Source organism: Rhyacophila brunnea, unplaced genomic scaffold (assembly GCF_057557595.1).
Source record: "Rhyacophila brunnea isolate RB1 unplaced genomic scaffold, BYU_Rbru_1.0 scaffold_3, whole genome shotgun sequence".
NCBI lineage: Eukaryota > Metazoa > Arthropoda > Insecta > Trichoptera > Rhyacophilidae > Rhyacophila > Rhyacophila brunnea.
Window position 1 is genome coordinate 41,444,494 of NW_028232965.1, and position 20,354 is coordinate 41,464,847.

General features: G+C 35.4%; 3 protein-coding genes across 4 annotated transcripts; 2 read left to right on the top strand and 1 right to left on the bottom strand.

The window, feature by feature from the left end:
- Positions 1–494: 494 nt before the first annotated feature.
- LOC147068380 (uncharacterized) lies at positions 495–3,676 on the top strand. The gene is made up of 2 exons (XM_085953426.1): positions 495–956; positions 1,782–3,676. The coding sequence occupies exons 1-2, from the start codon at positions 615–617 to the stop codon at positions 2,211–2,213; spliced, it is 774 nt and encodes a 257-aa protein (XP_085809552.1). The 5' UTR covers positions 495–614; the 3' UTR covers positions 2,214–3,676.
- Positions 3,677–6,635: 2,959 nt separating this feature from the next.
- On the bottom strand, positions 6,636–16,955 carry LOC147068381 (macoilin-1). The gene is made up of 11 exons (XM_085953418.1): positions 16,735–16,955; positions 16,253–16,394; positions 15,999–16,125; positions 14,618–14,907; positions 12,261–12,924; positions 11,322–11,468; positions 10,758–10,905; positions 8,668–8,790; positions 7,594–7,732; positions 7,303–7,480; positions 6,636–7,178 (listed from the first exon to the last, which is right to left on the bottom strand). The coding sequence occupies exons 1-11, from the start codon at positions 16,812–16,814 to the stop codon at positions 6,784–6,786; spliced, it is 2,433 nt and encodes an 810-aa protein (XP_085809544.1). The 5' UTR covers positions 16,815–16,955; the 3' UTR covers positions 6,636–6,783.
- A 250-nt stretch (positions 16,956–17,205) lies between these two features.
- LOC147068382 (uncharacterized) lies at positions 17,206–19,141 on the top strand. 2 transcript variants are annotated; one of them, XM_085953424.1, is made up of 2 exons: positions 17,206–17,708; positions 18,563–19,141. In XM_085953424.1, the coding sequence occupies exons 1-2, from the start codon at positions 17,367–17,369 to the stop codon at positions 19,013–19,015; spliced, it is 795 nt and encodes a 264-aa protein (XP_085809550.1). In that variant the 5' UTR covers positions 17,206–17,366; the 3' UTR covers positions 19,016–19,141. The 2 variants fall into 2 exon arrangements, with proteins under 2 accessions (XP_085809550.1, XP_085809551.1); XM_085953425.1 differs by having other exon boundaries at positions 18,566–19,141.
- The last annotated feature ends 1,213 nt before the right edge of the window (positions 19,142–20,354 follow it).

Below are 20,354 nucleotides of genomic sequence, written 5' to 3' on the forward strand. Positions count from 1 at the left end.
AAATTTTATAAATCGTCGTTCTATAGAACATTGTTTTCCAATTAGTGCAAAACTATAATAAGTAAAATGTATTATTATTTTAAGAACTTTTTTAATTTAACGATTTTGGCGTGTCGCATAATCCTAGTTAGGTACCTAGTTAAAGTGTGTTGCTAACCCAAAATGGTTGAAAAACACAGATCTAGAGTACGCCATGCTACCAAAAAGCATACTATTGCTTTCCGACCACTGGGAATTGTCAGCATCGGGACATTTTCGACTACCGATTGGCCGATTATGGGCCGTGTTACGTTCATAGATAAGATACTTATAGATTCGCCGTATAGTCACGTTGCATCGGCCAGTCGTTGCCATGGGCGGAGGCCCTTATCTGCGAGGCTTTATTTTCATGAAATAAGAATAATTGAAAAATATCGGTATTGGTACCGAATAACAGTGTCGGTAAAAAGTATTGATATTTTTTTGATGGCCCTATTTTTGTCTGATTGTTTTCCATACTGCGATAATTTTTTGTGGTTTGACAAGTCAATAATATTGACTAGAAAATCGCAGTCGATTTTAATCCATTTTATTAAATACTTTTATAACTAATTCTCTTCAATAATCATAAAAGAATGCTGAATCGCTGGAGCGCTGAAGCCACTTTACGGTTTGTAAAGATTTATTTAAAAAACGAGTGTTTATGGAATCCTAAAGATCCAGACTATAAAAGTAAAGTGAAACGTGAAGCCGCATATGAGAGGCTTTTCAAAGAAGCGAGGGTATTTATCAAAGATCTGGATGATATATTAGATGTTAAAACAAAGATTAAAAATTTGAGAACAACATATCAGGATGAAGTTAAGAAAATCTTGAGGAAGTCCACTGACCCTGACAACATTTATCAACCTAGTCTTTATTGGTTTGCTGAAATGGACAAACATCTGAAGGATATCAGTTTTAGAAAGACTGCATCGGTAAGTTTTCATAGTATAATTTATTTAATTACTTATGTGTACCCTCGACAAATTTACTCATCATTTGTTTTAGCCCATGATACAATTAGGTACCTAGGTCTGGTAAATTTAAATATTGTATGCCTTCCTTGGCCTCTCACAGAATCAACAAAAAACATAATTATGTATGTTGTTAAGACCGATGTAAAGAGAGAAGAATTTTGTACTTTTGGCGAACTTTTGTCCCAAATTCTTTCCCTATCCACGGTCGTGGTGAATGCAAATTCAATCTGGTGAGTGTATTTCGTAATGATTTTTTAAAAGATTGCCCTCATCCATTAATATTTCTTTATATATGAAATGACGGTGTTTATTATTATTTAGCATTAAGTTGAAGAGATAATGTTTTTAAAGATGGTATCATAAAGCTCCCTTCAATTCATTACACTAAACAGTGACTGCAGACCACATAGTGCAATCACAGAAGTCGTCTTGGAACAACCAATGCTATTTATTACACTCAGTCGGAGTGTTGCCCAGACAGTAAGTTGTTGAGTGAAAATCAATAAGAGGAAATACACATTGATCAAGTACTTATTTCTTTTGTGGTTGCAGTGGAGAAATTTAGTATTCTGTTAAAATGAAATAAAATAAAGGAAAAGCCGTAAAGTTCTATAATAAACACTTGTTTGATACAAGTCTAAATGTATTGAATTCTCATTTTTAATCATGTCGTGTTCAAATAATTTAAGATTCATTCTTTTTTATCCAACTTGAACCCACGATACCACTTTTCAAGATGTCATGCGTGTAAGATCCAAAAATACTGAATGTTCATTTTTTCAGGCGGGCCCTTTGATAATTCCGAAAAGTTCGAGTTCTGACCACGATACATGGAATGCTGAAGATTCGAACGGAAACCATGGTGATTCATCAGATGAATCAAAACATGAAGATTCTTTCTTCAATGACCCCGATTTTATCACAAACGCCTGTTCAGATAATGAAGATATCAAATACGATAACACCCGATTGTCCCACAGGCTGAGAAGCGTCAAAACAGAACAGAAAAAAGCAAAATCACGCAAAAGATCACATGAATCCCCCGAAAGGTTGGATTTCAGCCTGACGGCGGATGACGATGATGAAGAAGATGAATTCGATTTGTTCGGAAGATATGTCGCTGCCCAGCTCAGGAGTGTCAGCTTGAATAGTGCCATCAAAATGAAAACAAGTATTCACAAGATGTTGACGAAAGCGAGAATTTTAGAATTATAAGCTGGCTTATCTATCACTAAATCAGCGAGTTTGTACAGGGATGCCTTTTACATTGATTGTTATTATGTGGCAGGCGGTTACAATTTTTAACAACTATGTTAGAAATATTTTTCCCCCTCATACGGTATAATCCTGTTAAATAATTTGAAATCCAAGAGACCTTAGAAAAATAACAAAAATCACTATAATTCTATTTCTCAAAGACTTGTATGGGGGGGGGGGGGGTAGTAATAACTATAAATGTAGCACATTACCGTAAAATTTAGAGCTGGAAAAGCTGAGGACAAATTGTTCTAATTTAAAATTTGTGTCATCATTTCTATAATCAGTTATCTGTAATGGAAGATACAATATAATTTGCTAGTGAGTCAGCACTTTTACATGTTAACAGTTATTATCGCGATAGTTTAAAATACATACAAGGAATGCGCAAATACACCAGTATTTAGACTGCAGTCTTATTTATGAAAAGAAATAAGGTTATGTGTTTGCAACTTAAAACTTAACGATTGCCGTGCATTTATGTACATAGCAAAATTCACATTGAAAAATGAGTTATCTCCTGAATTCCATTAGGTATTTTAGAAATCGACAGGGTTACACCGTATTGTTTTTTTTATAGATTTGTATTAATATTAATGTAAATCATTCCATCGTAAAATAAAATCAATCTCAAAATCACTATGAATGAGCATTTCTTTTCCATAAATTTTAACTTTGAAGAATATTTTTTTATCATGATTTTTTCACGGCATCCGAAAATACAAAGTATCTATATGGCAGGGTAATTCACCTGTTTCTCAAAACTTCAAAGTCAACACACATATACCCTATTTTTCAGTTTTATTTAAATTTTGATTACATGTGTAATATCTGCAATTGGAGGAGCAGTATGCTGTTATCACTGTTCTGCATATTGATATATTGAGTTACGATTGCCCGGAATTATTGGAATTTTATATATCATGCGGTGCAACACTTTGAAAACCTCTGTTTTACGGTGTTCAATTTTAGAAATAAAAGACTCATTGATTTGTTGATTTTCTTTATTGCTGTCACAGCATTTATTTATTACAAAGTAATTAAGGAAATATTTCCATTTGATGAATCTCAAATTTTACACAATCTGTAAAATTCATTTCAATGTAAGAGATCAAATGATATTTTTGACATACAATATCAACTTTATGTCTATCAAAAAGAAGTCAGAGACTGTAAAATATACATACAACGTAGAATTGTCATAAAATATTAACAAAGGAAGATATAGTTTCGGATAGGAATTATTGATCATATCCACTTGGAGAATAAAGTTCAAAAATGTTTACCACATTTCACCGAGGTTTAAATCTATGCTCTAGGATAATAAATTAAGTACGTAATGTTTGCCGAAATATAATGTGTATGAACTTAATCGATAAATTTAATGCTGATTGTAAACTGTCGTCCGAAATAAAATTATATAAAATGAAATGGATTTTCGTAATGAGAAAATACTACAAATGCACAACCCATAAGTTTGATAAATATTTCTGTAAGGATCAGGAACCGCACCCAGCTCTCAGAATAGAACCGAAGCGGTATGTCATTTTTAAATGTAATGTCAACTCCGCAGTGTTTTTAAGATACTTTTGTGCACCTCCTAAAGGATAATAAAACACTTATTAATTCTAAAATTTGCCAAAATGTACAGAAAACGGCTGACTGGGGAGAAATGCAATTGGGCAATATCTATCAAATTGTTTTTATTAAAAAAAATCAACATACTGCAGACATTTTACAATAAAAACATTTGTTTTGTACCTTTTTACAGCCATATCGGGTTTATAACATCCATATGTATAAACAAAACTAATGACTAATTTTAATACACTAAATTAATATTATCACATAAACATAAATATTACATAAAAATATAAAAGAAATGCACCAGCATGACTGAATCATCGAATTGATACAGATCTGTAATGAGATATTTTTAAGTAGTCAAATTATTATGCTAAGGAAGAAAACCGTATGAAATCACAGTAACACAGTGAGAGACTATACAATAATATTAATATTTATACTATTTGGGCTTCAGTTGGCACAGTCTTGACGTCAAATTTGGTCATTTCCAATGATATCAATTACAAAAATAAATACCATATTGATGACTTTAGTTTGTAGGAAGAGTAGTGGTTTCCTAAAGGATAGTTACATTTATTTTAATATGTAGTAGCTATGCGTGAGATTCAAATTAATATCTGGTAATGTTATGACAATATTTTGTAGGTAATATTATATTCGTCACGCTACACACAATACATTGGATCTACTAAAATTATGTTATACAATTAGATACAGTATCAATTTAGATACATGACAACTATGAGAGTGCAATAAAATGTCGAGAAATATATAATGTATGTTATAAATTCTCATATTCAAGGCTGTTAATTGATTTGAAAGATTGGTTATTGCACTAAACGGAGGGAAATCGTTAAACCAAATAAAACCACAAAGGCGTCTACATTTTGCAACAATTTAAGCAGATAATATATTATGTGTCGCCAGGAAACTATGTTTCGTCAGGAAACGATATGTCGTGCGGGTTATTAGTAGTTGATGGCCGAGCCCAAACGTTAATCTCTCATGTTTCGGCTTTTTAAACCTATAATCAAAGAAGAATAATTATTTCCGTTTTGGAAGTGACATGGACATATCAAATAAAGCTATCCAAAATAATCGTTTCTCAAAAATTGTACTTGTACGTAATTAAACTAACTACAGGTAAACTTCACTAACACAACTTTCATTAAGTAGTAACATTTATACATGACAATAATTTATTATGCCTCCGGTGCTGAAAAGCCACCGTCCTTTCACTTTCTATCACGATAAAAATAAATACGACTGTCGGTACCTTCGACCTACAACGAAACATTTAAAACTATGTGTTTTTTTTACATTAATAGTCTGAAATCACATTACAAAAATAATAGATCCCATCAAATACTTTGACGAGGGTTAAATTTGTAGCAATAATTCAAATTCGCCGTAATCGCTAATTGTATATTGCTTGACCATTTCCTACGGTGATTTCAAAATTTTATTGCCCCTGGTACACCTCCATAAGTTGGAAGGATAGTAAAGTTGGCGATTGACATTGGAAGAGTCCACAAATTTGTGAAGGCTAATTTAAGAAGAATTGATACCTTTCAGGCTATAACGATGAGTTCATGTTCCACTAGAGATGCATCGAAGTTTGTCACCCAATGACAGACTATCTAGAAAGAACCATTGCATGTTTTGAGGTGCATGCCGCGAGTTATTAGAATGGTGGTACCCGGTGGGCCATGAATTTCTATGAAAAAATAAAACCTTAGAAACACCATTATTTAGAAATATATTAAAAGAATCATAAAAACTTCAATCTATATCGGTTAAGAATATCACCATGGTTATAACAGATGGCAGTATATTGTGTACAATATATTAATATATTTAAAACAACCGACCGGGGTTAGTGTAGTGAGTGTATCGTAAAGCGTGTATACACACTCTCATTTTCTATGGCCGGCCTTGCAAGCACGGATTTGTAGATACATCCGGTTAAAAGCCAAGTTCGCTCCTACGCAGAGTGGATGCTGTTTTAATTGGACAATTTTACAAGGAATGTATGTTAACCAATTAACTTAATCAAACACACATTGAATAAAACAACATCCATTTTCTGCCCAGTCACGGGATCGAATCAGTGACCGATGGCTTCAGGACAACAACTCTATGAACACGGCCACCGTGGGTGCAAAATCGAGTAACCTGGGCTTAAATTTTAGATAATACAATAAGAAATTGATATCAAAAGTATATTTTTCCAACACGTAGGAAATGGCGAAGCAAACAGATCCAAAACAATCGATCCGTGAAAAAGAATTTACAGTTCATCGAAGATATTGAAGTGATTAAACTAAAGTTTGACGAGTTCATCTAGCACGCGTACCAATGATATTCATTAATAAGTTACCTATAATACAAAAATAATACAAGAGATTCCGGGCTCGATAGTTTTAAAACGAATGATCCGAATGGAGCTTTCGAAAAAATTAATACGATTCTTAAAACAGAACCGATGGGTCGAAGCCATATTTTCTTAACGTAATGCCGTTTCACATAAATAATAATAACGCCAAAGTCAGATCGAAATACGTACATCCGCTTGGACTTTTTGAAATCTCTATTGTTAGAAAAAAAGAAGAAAAAAAAATAGGTAAATATGTGTCAGCAATCTCTCCCAGGATGCGGTTAGTCTCCTTTTAGTCAAACGGGTTCAGAAATAACTGCTGTTGAAAAATATAATAGCATTTCCGTTGGGTAGAAATTGTCATTTCAATATGTCAGTCATCAGGAATAAAAAAATTGATTTTCAAGGTTCAAAATGTAAAATTATAAAGTGTTGTAAATACATCGATACCCGATCCAAATTAAGACAAAAACGCCGATGATTTGTTTTTGAAAGTTTTCAAAGTTCATCAGAGAATTCGCGTCGAGCGAAAAGGAAACGGAACCGCTCGGAGGGACAGGCGGCTCAGGCTTCAGCGGCGGGGCCACACTGAACAGGAGCCCCCTTGGGGGTGTACGCCGTGGCATTGGGGTCCAGGTTGCTCATGCTGTTGACGCTGCCCAGGCCGTGGGGGGGACCGCCTTGCTGCCCGTGCTGCAGCGAGGAAGGCGAAGGGGAGAGGGAACGGCGGGGAAGTTGCTGTTGCTGTGAGAGAGGACGGGCGAGGGACAGGGAGCGGGGGGAAGGGGAGAGCGAGTGGGACAGAGGCAGCGGGAGAGGGAGAGGGAAAGAAGCGAGCCTCAGCTTGGAGCTACCGGCTACCCCCGACGGGACAAAAGAGTCGGACGGCATGACGGCCAGCATCTGCGCTATCTTCCCTTTCAGCTCATCCATCTCCTTCTCTTGCGCTCGGATCACCCCTGAAAATAAATGACCACCGTATTCAGTTTAACAAAGGTTCTTCGGCACAGCATCAAAGTGAAGAAATTGAGTATGATATTATAGAAAAAGAAGTTAAATAAAAATTTTGGAAAGAAGTGTCACCTTCTCGGAGGCCCAGCTGCCTCTTGGCCTCCCCGACAGCGGAGAAGAGATCAAGTTTGATTCTGGTCTCGGCGGAGAGAGATCTTTCGAGGTGTTGCAGTCTCTCGCTGAGGGCGGCCAGCGTGGTTCGCCACGCTTCTGGCCCGTTTTCTCTCGACCGCGCCTCCAGACTGCTCACCTGCTTTTTTAAACCAAAAGTTAGAATGTGTTCGGTAGAAGATAACATATTATCAATTGATTATTTGTGCAATAATGTCACACGTGATAGTGAAAAATGTCAAGACGAGTGACCTGTTGCTCTGCGGCATGTAGCTGCTGCGTTACAGTATGATTGTGCTCGCGACTCTGTTGAAGTTCACTTCTCAGTCCACTTGCTTCCTGTTCCAGAGCCGTGCGGCGTTGCCGGCACCATTCTGCGCACTCTCCTGACCTATTGTCCAAATCATTCAAGTCATATATGTGTATAGAGTAGACAACAGTTTTGAGAGACTATAATAATATTAAAATGTATGACATAATATTATCTAGGATTATAATATTTCACTGTTATGCTAATATTTAAAATTTGATGCAGAATGAATGATCTGGATATTTCTATAATGCATGATTTGGAAAAATAGAATTGACACGATCACAGGTTTAATTAAGTTCTGAGAAGTCAGGAAGACAGAATCAACTATGCAAGTGAAATTCCATAATAAATCACAGGGCTGTACCCCCTGGGGTACGGGAAGAGTTTGGAGGGGGTACGCGCTGCACTGGGCTTTGGCTGTACCTGGTGCAACAAGCATTAATACGACATCCATGCTAGAAGGTTTATCGTATGCGGAAGAGCAATTGTTGGAATTAGCTTCAGACGGATTCTTGAAAAATAAATACATATTAGGAGTGTACTTTAACATCATTCTGGTTGCATATTATTATGCAACATATGTATCCAGTTTTAACAGAGAAAGTCCTGAAATACATCTTGCCTTTTCCAACTTGGAACTGCATCTCAGCTTAAAATTAACAACCAGGGAACCATATTATGATGATCTATCATCTCAACATAAATAATTTCATCCTTCTCACTGATTATAATGAATGTCATTCATAAACTTTTATTGATTTTATTTAGGTATACATATTTTATTATGAATGAATTTTATTTTTCGATTATTATTATTTTGTTTATGTAGGTACTTAGTACAAAAGGAAAAAATAAATATATTTTTATTGTTATTAAAGTATATGCATTTTTTTTCACGAGGGGTACTCAGTGTTATGAAAATTATAGAAGGGGTACACAGATGTCGAAAGCTTGGGAAACACTGGTTTAGAGCATTGCTAGAAAGGCCACAGTCGATCAGTCGGATTGCATACTTTTGCAGCCTATGATGTCGAGCGTCGGCCGCTTGCCGAGCTCTTCTCTCTTCGGTGAGTCTCCTCTCGGCGTTGACCAAGGCGGCCCGCTCCGCTTGCCGACCCGCTGTCGCCCCATTTAATCTGCAAAAACACCGAAGTATTATTTTGTATTGGCTGAAATAATTATATTTAGGAGCAATAGCGGCTGGTCCATTAGGTCAATTGGTCAATGACCCTCCAAAAATAAACATCTTACAATCTATGTAGGTTATAATCTAAGATGTAGGTACAATGTATTATAATAATTATCGGCTAACACGTCAAGGCGAGACGCACACGGACGGACGAACTGTGTGTATAAAATTCAAACAAAAAGAATCCGCTCGGTCGCTATACCTTGGGCATTTGGCAATATGCCGGGATAAAATATTTCTACATATTTCTCTTTCTCTCTCATTTTCCATATGTGAAACGGAGAAAACACACATTTCGCCAGTCTTTTTTTAAATTTGTTTTGACACAGCATAGGCAAGATTTTCGTCATTGTCCCAGAAAGAGATAACAATACATTTTTCAGTGTGTTAAAGGAAACAGGTATAAAACGTTGTTCCGTTATTAATTATTATTGCCTTGCGATTTTATCGAGCATGTATTATATTACCTACCAAGCATGGTTTCAACCGTATTATTTTTTATATTTTTATTATTTCAAACTTCCTATTGTTGTCTGAAAGTTTCATATTATGCAATGTCATTGTTTGTTTTGTAATATTATAGTACTCAACCAAAAATAGCTCTTTAGTTTAGTTTAAATACAACCTTTGACTAAAACGCATCGACCGCACTCATTGTGTTAAACAGTTAAACCAGAGGGGGGCAAACTGCGGCCCGCGGGCCGCATGTGGCCCGCCGGGTATTTTTTTGCGGCCCGATATCATTAATTGTACTTCTGATTACGAATAACTTTTTTATATATTTTTTAAAAAATATTGACAATATATTAAAATTTGTTTAGCAATAGTACGCGATCCATTTTCAATAGATATTGATAGTGTACCGACAGAGATACAACTTGAGATTATTGATCTGCCGTGTGACACTGATTTAAGAGAATTGCATCGTCGTGAAGAAATCCCCAAATTTTAAAATGCCCTTAATTCAGACAAATTCAACCAACTTAAAGATTATGCAAGAAAAATGTTCGTTATTTTTGGATCAACCTATATATGTGAACAAACATTTTCGATCATGAACCTCAATAAAAATTCTTTACGATCAAATATCTCCGATGCCCATTTACAAGCAGTTTTGAGAATATCAACTACAAAATTAACACCTGAATTTAAAATAATGTAAAACAGTTTAATACTTCTCATTATTTTTTTTTGTAATGTTTATTTTTCATGATAATAAATAGTGTATATCTAAAAATGGTATTTTACTTGCGGCCCGCCGCTCATTTTGAATTCTTGAATTTGGCCCTCCAGCCAGAAAGTTTGCCCCCCCCTGAGTTAAACCATTGTATAAAAGTTACCCTTTAAAATGTAATCTGCTATATTAATCGTAAAAGTTACCTTCTAATAAAATCAGTGGAAATATAAAAAGTGTTTATATATACATGATCCCGCCATTTCATAACAGTACACAACACTTTTTCTGATAGTGACAGTTTAATGAAAAATGAAGCTAATAAGCTACGGAGTTTTTATTAAATATTTTTGATTGTTTGATGTGAAAATAGACATTTTTTTTGAAGGTTAAGTAGGTATCTATCTTTTTAACTAACAATTTATAGCACTTCTTTTATAATGTATAAAAAGCCAATTTGTTATACGTCTTTTAAGTGTACAACGAAAAGGCAAATTAAAATAATATAAAACTGACTTACCAAATCATCGAGCATAGAGCCGCCAATGTTTAGGAGTCAGATTTTTTTTCTACTAATAAAATAAACAATATAAAATTATATGAAGGTAAATATTTATGAAGCGTCTATATAAGTTTGGTGTCTCAAATTGCTTCAAAAAATTAATTTAATGCAATCAAGTTTGACTTCAAACTTGAAAGGACACGCCAATGTGAAGGATAATAATAATAATGAAGCATACTTAGCAGTGAGCTGTTCATTTTGCTGTCGCAACTGAGTGAGTTCTGCTCTCGCTTGTCTTTCGGCAGCCACTGCTGACCGCAACGCTCTCTCTCTTTCTGCCCCTTTTGCCCACTCACTTTCTTTCTCCTTCTCCTTTTCTCTTTCTTCTATTTGGACAGCAAATAAATAAAGTGAATATATGTATGCTATAGTAAAAGTTACCTGCGCCGCTATTTTATTTCATATATATTAACATTTAAATGTATGTAACTGCACGTGTAGGTTCCGCAGAATATCAGTTGGGAAACGCTGCTGTAGAAAATTATCTTGCCCTTAGCAATCGGTAGGGGACCTGGCAAAGATCTTGGCCTGGGGTCCTGTCAAAATGTGGGGGGCCATGAGTACGGGGTATAGCTATATAAAAGATTGGGGGGATTTGTAGCTTCACCAATTGACGCTAAGATGTCTGCAGCCACGATATAACATTGGTAAGTCCAGCTTACAACACAATAATTATGATAATAAGGAAAACAGAATCTTTTTTAATGTTATACATATATGTACATAATTTAATTGATCTTACTTTGTTCTGAGTATTTTTGATGATTATCATTGGAATCTTTTTCTTTATTTGCCTCTTTATCCTTATTTTTATTTTTACGTTTCTCTTCTCTTTGAACACTGCCAGAATTTTCTTTTTTCTCCCATTTTAAAGATGTTTTTGATGAATCTGTAATGAATAATTTGAATCAAAAATTTATCAAACGCAATGAATCGACTAAGGGGTGTTCGATGAGCAGTGCTGTTTTGACACTTGAAATGCATCTTGTAAAAAATGCTAAAAAGACCAGTTCTGTTGGCTCAGAGACCTGGTGCATGACCAAAAGCAGGGAAAGATTGTTGGGCTCATTTGATTGGAGCATGCTACGTCGGGTCTTTGGACCCATCAATGACCCACTGTTGGGGTTGAGACGAAGATACAATTATGAGCTGTACGCTCTGTACACTGCACATCATACAGACAATCAAATCGGGCAGCCTTGGATGGCAGGGCCATGTACAAAAGATGGACAAGTCACACTGACAAAGAAACTGACATTTGAGAAGCTGGAAGGCAAACAAAGACCTGGTCGACCTCATACAAGATAATTGCAAGTTACAAGTATACAAGTTGAATTTAAAGACCTTGAGCGACCTAAACTGGAGGGAAGCAGCTTTGGATAAATTTGGATGGAGGCAGATGCTGGAGGAGGCCAAGAGAGGCTAAGACCCATTATAGGGTTGTAGCGCCAGGAAGAAGAAGAACAAGAAAATATATAGCAATATAAGGTGGGATGTATGCATGATAAACTCGTGTAGAATATTGTCACCGTAGATGTCAAGGGAACCTGTGCATAAAATCATAAAGCTGAGAAATTGGCGTGCAATGCATAAAAAAAAGCACCACATGAAGAGGAACAATTTATCTTGTGATTATATCAATAATGATTATGAACATTTAATAAACCGAAAGTGTACATACTTTTAACATTTTTGTCAGGGCTGACTTCATTCTCGGCACGGGAGTCCGTAACCTGATGAGGATATCCGGCGGTATTGCTGACGACTTCTGATTCATGTTTATCGGCATGGGCCTGTGGATTCGGAGAGACCTTCTCAGAGTCAGAAGACTGCCTATCGTTAGGTGCGGTGGGTGGGCTTTCGCAGCGCTGACCGGACGAGGTAGCATTTTTGTCAGTGACGTGGCCGCTGGCCACTCCGTTCGATTGGGTGTGTTTACCCTGACTCGCTCTGGTATGGTTGGGCTCGGAGTATGATTTGCCATGAGACTCCTTCTCCTTGTCCTTTTCTTTGTGGTTGGACAGGGCGGCTATGTGATTGTGATTGGATTTGGGTTTGACATCGTGCAAACTCGCGTTGGCTTCGCTTGCCGAGCTGTCACGGACGTGGTCTTTGTGATTTGAGAAATGTGAGTTCGGCGATATATGATTGTGCGCCGTGTGATTGTGATGCTGAGAGGAGACAGCCTTTTCACCGCCGCCACCACCTTTGGCTTCACCCTTCTTGGTGTGGCTGGATTTCGACGAGTTCAGATGGAAGGCGTTGCCGTTCATCTGCTTTTCGGGGACCGCCACCTCTGCTACTTTCTCGGTTGAGATAGTTTTTTCAGATTCCTTTATAGCGGGCTGAAAAAAATGACAATTATTAATTTCAAGACTGTAAAATAAAATTAATGAACAAAAATAAAACAGATTAGCATGAGGGTGGAGATTTCTTTGCGGTTTGGGCAAAAAACAAAACTGCAAATTCAACCTGCCCTAGTAAAATCATTCGAGTTAGATAGATGTGCATCCAAAACTATGAAGATAAGGTTTGCAGAGATAACAGGAGATATGTTGAAATTGGATAAGTAGGATTATACACTATTATTTGACCGCTTTACTTGTGCATGGCGCTGTTTCAACACGTCAAAATTTTAAATTACCTGATACTTCTTAAGATTTAACAAAATTAAACGTATCTTTAAGTAATTAGTAAGTAAATAAGTGTCAATATTTTTATATCAATATAGTTATTTATTCATAATATAAAAACCAAATTAACAGGAAATTATAGTGATAATTTAATATTATGGATAAAAATAAAAAATGTAGTAAATGAACATTCAAATTTTGATATCCTCTTCATCGAAATTTTTAATTCCAGACTACGTAATTCATTCAAAATTCATTATTTTCCACATACTCTTCTCCACTGTCATCAGTTTCACTCTTGTCATTACTTCAGTATTTACACTAAAAATTAAAGAATCCGTTGCTCTCTCCAAACAAACATCACGGTTCATCATCAAACAATCCTCTTCAATTTCTTCTCCATTCGGATTCGTTTATGCTTTCAAATGCTTACATTAAAAGATAAATTGTCATCTATACTAGAATTTGTTGCTGTACAAAATGTGCATAAATTTATTTCAGTTACAATTCAGTTATTTGAAGTTGTTTAATTAAAAAATAACAATACCTAATATAATATATTTGATTAGCATTAAAATCTCAATTAATATTTTTCCCCCAAAAGTGGGTTCTTACTTGCCATTTTTGCGATACGTTCATTTGCTCTGTCTAGAGGAATTAAGGGCGATCTGCGACACTTTTTTTCTTCACATAATTTGCCAATATAGTATTTTTAGCATGAGATCGAAAAAGGTTTAAGCATTATTAAATCGATAATCAATATGACAGCGCGACATTTCATGGACTTCTAAAATTTCTAAAACTACTATAAACTTCTAAAATTATGGACCAGGAGCGGTAAGTGGAATCATCGGCCAAAGTAACTACCATGTGCACTGGTCAATACACCAGACTCTAGTTGTATAATTATATCTACTTCAAATAAGATACTGGTAAAACCTCAGTTATCTGGTCTTTTATTACCTGGTTTCCTTTTTGATCATCACTTTCGTATGATTATAAGAAATGTACAATTTCAAATAATAGTAAAAAAATGTTTTACTATTGTTTTGGTTATCTGGATTATATCCGTCCCCAATTAGTCAGGATAATCGAGGTTCTACTGTTCTTTGTAACATAAAACTGCATCATTAAGACTGATACTATGCCAGCAAACCAGTACTAAATCTCGTTTATAACCCATGTCAGATGAAAATATTCAGCATGCCGGTACGGCAGTAGAAAAACAGCAGAGTGGGTGTGTCCAACAATCCAGGTATCATGCGCAAACTGCAGGCTTGCACTAATCGTCTATGGGCGCAGCAAACTTATCTCCAAATGACTTCTGTATGTCCACCACATTGGGGGTTAAAGTGATTCAACTTGACCTATGATATTTGAGCTGATTGATAATGCGGGTGAGGACCTGATCGTGGAGTGTCCGCATGTGTAGAGGAAGCGCCTGCTGAAGGAGGTGAGTGTAGAAGGTATTCTCTCGGGCCACCTCCCTCTGGCGGCGCTGGCGCATTCGGTAGCCCACGTAGGACTTGAAGCCGAAGCCCAGAGTTACCACGGGATAACCGATGCAGTGTGCGGCGAAGGGGCGACACAGGTCCAGGTGTGCTGGCATGTGACGCAGGTCACGTAGCCTCACGCCCGCCTCCATATACACAAACACTGTGCATAGGATCATTGTCGGCAGACACACACCTTTGTCTGGAACATAATATTTTGTTTTAAACAAATTCAGCGTAGCCTTTAAGTGAGGGAGAGATATCTTCAATGTCATCTTTTTGACCAAATCAGACATAACTATTAATTGTTCTCTCTTTGAATAATATTTACCTATCTCAAATTTATGAATCTAATGTAAATGAGAAGAGCTCGTACCAAAGCTGTTCCTCATTATTAACAGTTGTTATTGCTTTAGGGCTTAGTTGCCATGTGAAGACCGATAATTAAGAATTTGGGGTATCTTTGCAAGCTAAGCATGTAAAATTAGAAGTCGTTCTTTTAATTATAACCTTAGCACGTTCTGAATGAAAAAGAATGTACCCTGAGATAATAATATATTAAATTAAACAGTCATAAAATACATACAATATAATATGTAGGTATCATGACAAATACAGAACACAAAAGTTGTAATTTCTCCAAAATTAGGAGTCAATAAAATTACAAACAGTGATGGCATGTAAATATTTTACAGTGCCCCTTGGCTGTGCATTTATTCACTTAATCCACTGTTATATATTCAGTTAATTAAATATATTCTTTTGAACATTACAACAGGCCCAATGACAGTGGTGTAGTTAGTAATAGAAGTGAAACAATCATAAAGCTTTGAGAAAATCACATAAATATATTGTGATTCACTGGGTCGAACCCAGCCCCGAATGAAAGGCATTAAACATTGTTTGGTTTATATTAACATACATATTCAATTTGTATTGTAGTTTTCTTAAATTATTATTGTATGTCAATTAAAAAAAAAATCTAGGGAAAATTGAAATATAAAAAATCACACCATTTTCTATTGTAAAAAGTGATAATCACAAATACCTATAAGTACCTATTTAATTTGTATTATTATTTAAGTATCGACATGCTTATACTACTGACACCGGAGTAATATGACAACATATGCACGTCTTTAATTTTTGAACAATCAATCTTGCACTTGTGCCTTTGGTATTCAAATTACAGTGGAACAAAATAATGACATTTGTTTAACTATTTTTTTATTCAGTCTGGGATATACCTACTTTATAAGAAAAAATACATAATTGATAGAAAGAAATCTTTACCTGTATACCAAACATACTGCACCCATACATATGTACTAGCAGCGAAGAATACCCATTGGACGGGTATGAAAAAGAAACATATCATATCTGAGGTCAGAGCTATGCATACGAAGAATACTGAAAATGCCTAGAAATGAAATAAATCAAAGTTAGAGTAATATTGTAATCACCGTAACCTATGTACAAATACAATATTGATAAAAATAAGTATACAGATTTGTTAATCACAATAACTATTTATGTGTTATACTGACCAGTCCCTGGTATTTGAATGAATCGTAAACTGATCTCATTAACATCCAAAACGGCCAAAGGAATTCAAATCTGAATTCTAAAATAAAATCTGCAAGAATCACCATGGCCCACAATAACAGAAATTTCAGGTACAGGAGAGTGCTAAAAGCAAATGAAACAAGTTCGCATTACTTACTTAATAAATAAACATTTTAACGTATAATTTTATAGAAACTTCAATAATCCCTGTAAAGGAAATTGCAGTTATAAATCGACATAATGTTTAATCGTAATTGGCGGCAAAAGTGGGTACGGAAGAGATAATACTGAGAACAGATGGTAAATTAAATGCACTTCCTTCAATGGCAGTAGCGCTTGATGACGTCTAAAATTACTTAAAATTGGCTAGAAGTATAACATTTATAATACGAAACGAAAGCTTGGCGTGAAAGTATTGTACATTTGCACAAATCTTCCTAGTTAAACTGGTCGTAAGTAATACCTTCCGTAAATTCCTTCCGTGATCTTGTTGCGCTTTATGGGCCTCCTCATTTTGCCGCATTCGGCATTTCGCCGCTTCATATTTTTTGTCAATTATGATCGACCAGGTTTAATTCTTGACGTAGTAAAACTGTTTTATTTTAGAAAATACATTGCAAATAAATTTACAGTTCCTGAAAATGTCTTTTGTTGTCAACCTAGCCTAGGATCACGCCGTACTTCAGTTTCAGAAGACGGCCGGAACGGCGATCGGCGATCTATGCTCACGGCGAGACGCGAGTTGCCACTTTATAATGTATAAACATATAAACGAAAGAGACTGAATACTAATAATGTGATGGAAATACGTGAAATATGAAATGATACATTGGGAACTCACATAAAATCATTTTTTCTGATGTGTCTAATTCAATATATTTTTTAAATTGGTGTTTATTTTCAACTACCATAGACTACATATGCATAGACAAGTAGATAATATTATGTCAATATGTCAAATGTCTAAAATAATATTGCACAAAAATACAATATAGTAATGTGGAAACGATATTTTTTTTCCGTATAATATAATAAAGATATTGAATGATGTAAATCCTATCATTACATTTATACATATAATCGGTTACGTTTATCATGCCGAGGTATGCCTGGAGTGACGATGTAACTTTACGATTTGTAAAAGTTTATTATGAAAATGAATGTTTGTGGAATCCTAAGCATGACGATTATAAGAAAAAAGATAAACGAGAAGCTGCTCTGGAGCGAATGGCTCAAGATATGAGGCAGTCAGTGGCCAATATTACTACGAAAGACGTCACAACGAAAATACACAGCATGAGAAGTTCATATCACAACGAATTGAAAAGAATTTTGATGAAATCTACAGATCCCGATCACATTTATACACCCGCCCTTTATTGGTTTTCTGACATGGACAGCTTCTTGAAAAATGTTGCAACCAAACGATGCTCGGGGGTGAGTCTAAATTGATACCACCATAACTTCCAAACTGAATAGACACATTACCATCACGTCACATGCTGCACGCTGAGATAGTGATTTGCTATCTCTATCTCAACGTGACATGATGGTAATGTGTTTAGGTCAATATCATCAACATTTTTGGCACAACAACTTTACTCTTGGTGGATCTTCGCCTCCTTCAAAAACTTCCTCCATCCTAGACGATCCAGCGCCGACACTCTCCAATTGCTTTGACCGAGCATTTTTAAGTCTCCCAGTTTCTCTTTTAAATTTTCTAGTTTCAACAACGAATGTCTTTTTGGTCGTACTTTATTATTAAACAAAACATCCAATGTAATATTGGTGAAATTGACTAAATTACTCAATCAATACCTTATTGTCCAATATGTATACATATTAAACATACAGCTTTATGTAATTGCAGCTAATAAATTCTCAGTTTAGTAGCAAAAATGTTATTATCTTTTTCTGTTAATTTAAAGGTTTAGTGTTATTTGTGTATTATTATTATTGCTAATAATTAGTGCTCAGCTTTACAGCTTCACATTTAAATCATATCTTGTCCACTGTCAGTTTGGGATTATGTAAAGCCAGTTAGCTGTATAATAGCAAAATAAAATGCCATTGGCTACACACCACCTCATAACAATTATTGTCAACCCTTATGAAACATTCAGATTCTTCTTAAATGTTATAAACGATGAACTCATTCAACCGATGGAGTATTAGTTAAAGTCGTCTCTCCTATAATACTATATCTCAATGATGGATAAATACTTAAAACTAGGTTCCAATATAATAATTCCGAACCGCAATATATATTTCAATTGATACATTTCTTTCAGCAGTTTGAAAAGATTTCTGTTCCGGAATTCAATGACTCATTTGATTTGGACACGAATGAACATGACAATGATGACGATGACTTCCGCGTAGACAATGATGATTCTCCGCTACCGGAGGGCAAACCCGCAAAACAAGAATTTTGTTTTCAAGAAGTAGATCTTAATCTAAGAAAGAAACGCTCAGTGAGTCCTTTGCCCAATCATCGTCAGACCAAAAGAAAAAAGCGCCATCGAAGTTCTCGAAAGTCTGAACCGGAAAACACTTTAGATATTACTCCGCTGTTGCAATCCATCACAGAAGATGAGTTTGATGTGTACGGCAGACATATAGCAATTCAACTTAGAAATCTGAGCTTAGACAGAGCTCTGAAAATACAAAATGATATTCAAAATATCCTTTCTAACGCTCGACTCGCTCAATATGCTGAGAATATGAAAGGGGCCAGGAAATGATTTTTTTTGTTAACAAAAATCAATCATATTTTACAATTGAATACTTAATATAGGAATCAATATAATATATTATTATGTAAGTTGTTTCAATGACTCCTAAAATATACATGATTTTATGTAAATGATTATTTTATTTATTATTCAAGATTTTGCAAGACTTATGCTTCAAATAAACTCTATGACGATCGGTCATATATATCAGTGCTCCGCAACCGGTGTGCCGTGAGACGATGCTAGGTGTGCTGCGGTACATTGATCCCAAAAAAAAACACAAATAATTTTAAGTCAAGGATCTCTACAAATGTACCAAAGGACCTACCAAACCATCATTGAAAACAAATAATTTATTTTGGATCCATTTCAAAAACATTTAACTTTGCTGCAAAAGAAATTTCATCATTACTTTCATACAATCAATACGACTGGATTCGAAACCCTTTTGCAAATAATGCCAAAAGATCTATAGAAGCTCTTTCTCTATGAATTCGAGAGGAATTGGTTGAATTGAGAAACGACGGGACGCTAAAACTGAACTTCGCCGATGTTCCATTGGCTATTTTCAGGATTTCGGTTAATAAAGAATATTCTCGGATTTTCGACAAGGCTATCGCAATTCAGCTCCCATTTTATACGACATATCTAGATGAGCAAAATTTTTCAACTCAAGTTATAATTAAAAATAATAATCAGTCTTGCTTGAAGGGTCTTGACCGACGGCTTCGGGTTATTCTTTCAAATATCAAGTCAAAATATATAAAATTTTACGTTCATTGAAAAAAGCTAATTTATCACATTAATTAGTTATTGATAATACAAATACTTGGCAATCTATACATTTAGTTTTTCGTCGTGTGTTACGTTATTTGTATAATTATTTATCAAATAAAAAAACATAAACTAATGTAATCATGGTGCATGGCCTCTACAAGGGGTAGCTGACAGGGCTCTCTGGGGGCCCAGGCTCAGGGGCGACCGGCGTGGCAGGTCAATCAGATAAGTGAGATAAACACAAATAACAATTTTGCTCGAAAAGCAAAAAAAAGTCGCCTGCGGCGCTATTTTACTGCGCTGGTATTAATATTTTAAAACATGCGATTGTAAGATACAATTTATTATTATGTCAATACTCGACAAATAATAAAATTGTTCTCAACCCGACAGCAAACCATAATTCAAGTGGATATATTAGTAAATACAAAAAATCGCTAAACATACAATCAATACCAATATATTTCCTCGAACACCATTTGAAAAACGCTATTTTAGTATGTGTATCACACTGTCTTTTACCTTGGCGATAGGTAGGGAGCCCGCCAAAAATCCTGGCCTGGGGTCCCTC

Excerpts from the sequence above, each read along its gene's own strand:
- LOC147068382 (XM_085953424.1), top strand. The coding sequence starts at position 17,367 with ATGCCGAGGTATGCCTGGAGTGACGATGTAACTTTACGATTTGTAAAA. Across the intron at positions 17,709-18,562 it reads CAACCAAACGATGCTCGGGG|CAGTTTGAAAAGATTTCTGT; the intron begins GTGAGTCTAAAT and ends CATTTCTTTCAG.
- LOC147068380 (XM_085953426.1), top strand. The coding sequence starts at position 615 with ATGCTGAATCGCTGGAGCGCTGAAGCCACTTTACGGTTTGTAAAGATT. Across the intron at positions 957-1,781 it reads GTTTTAGAAAGACTGCATCG|GCGGGCCCTTTGATAATTCC; the intron begins GTAAGTTTTCAT and ends TCATTTTTTCAG.
- LOC147068381 (XM_085953418.1), bottom strand. The coding sequence starts at position 16,814 with ATGAAGCGGCGAAATGCCGAATGCGGCAAAATGAGGAGGCCCATAAAG. Across the intron at positions 10,906-11,321 it reads TCAAAAATACTCAGAACAAA|AAGAAAGAGAAAAGGAGAAG; the intron begins GTAAGATCAATT and ends CTGTCCAAATAG. Across the intron at positions 8,791-10,757 it reads AATGAACAGCTCACTGCTAA|ATTAAATGGGGCGACAGCGG; the intron begins GTATGCTTCATT and ends GTGTTTTTGCAG.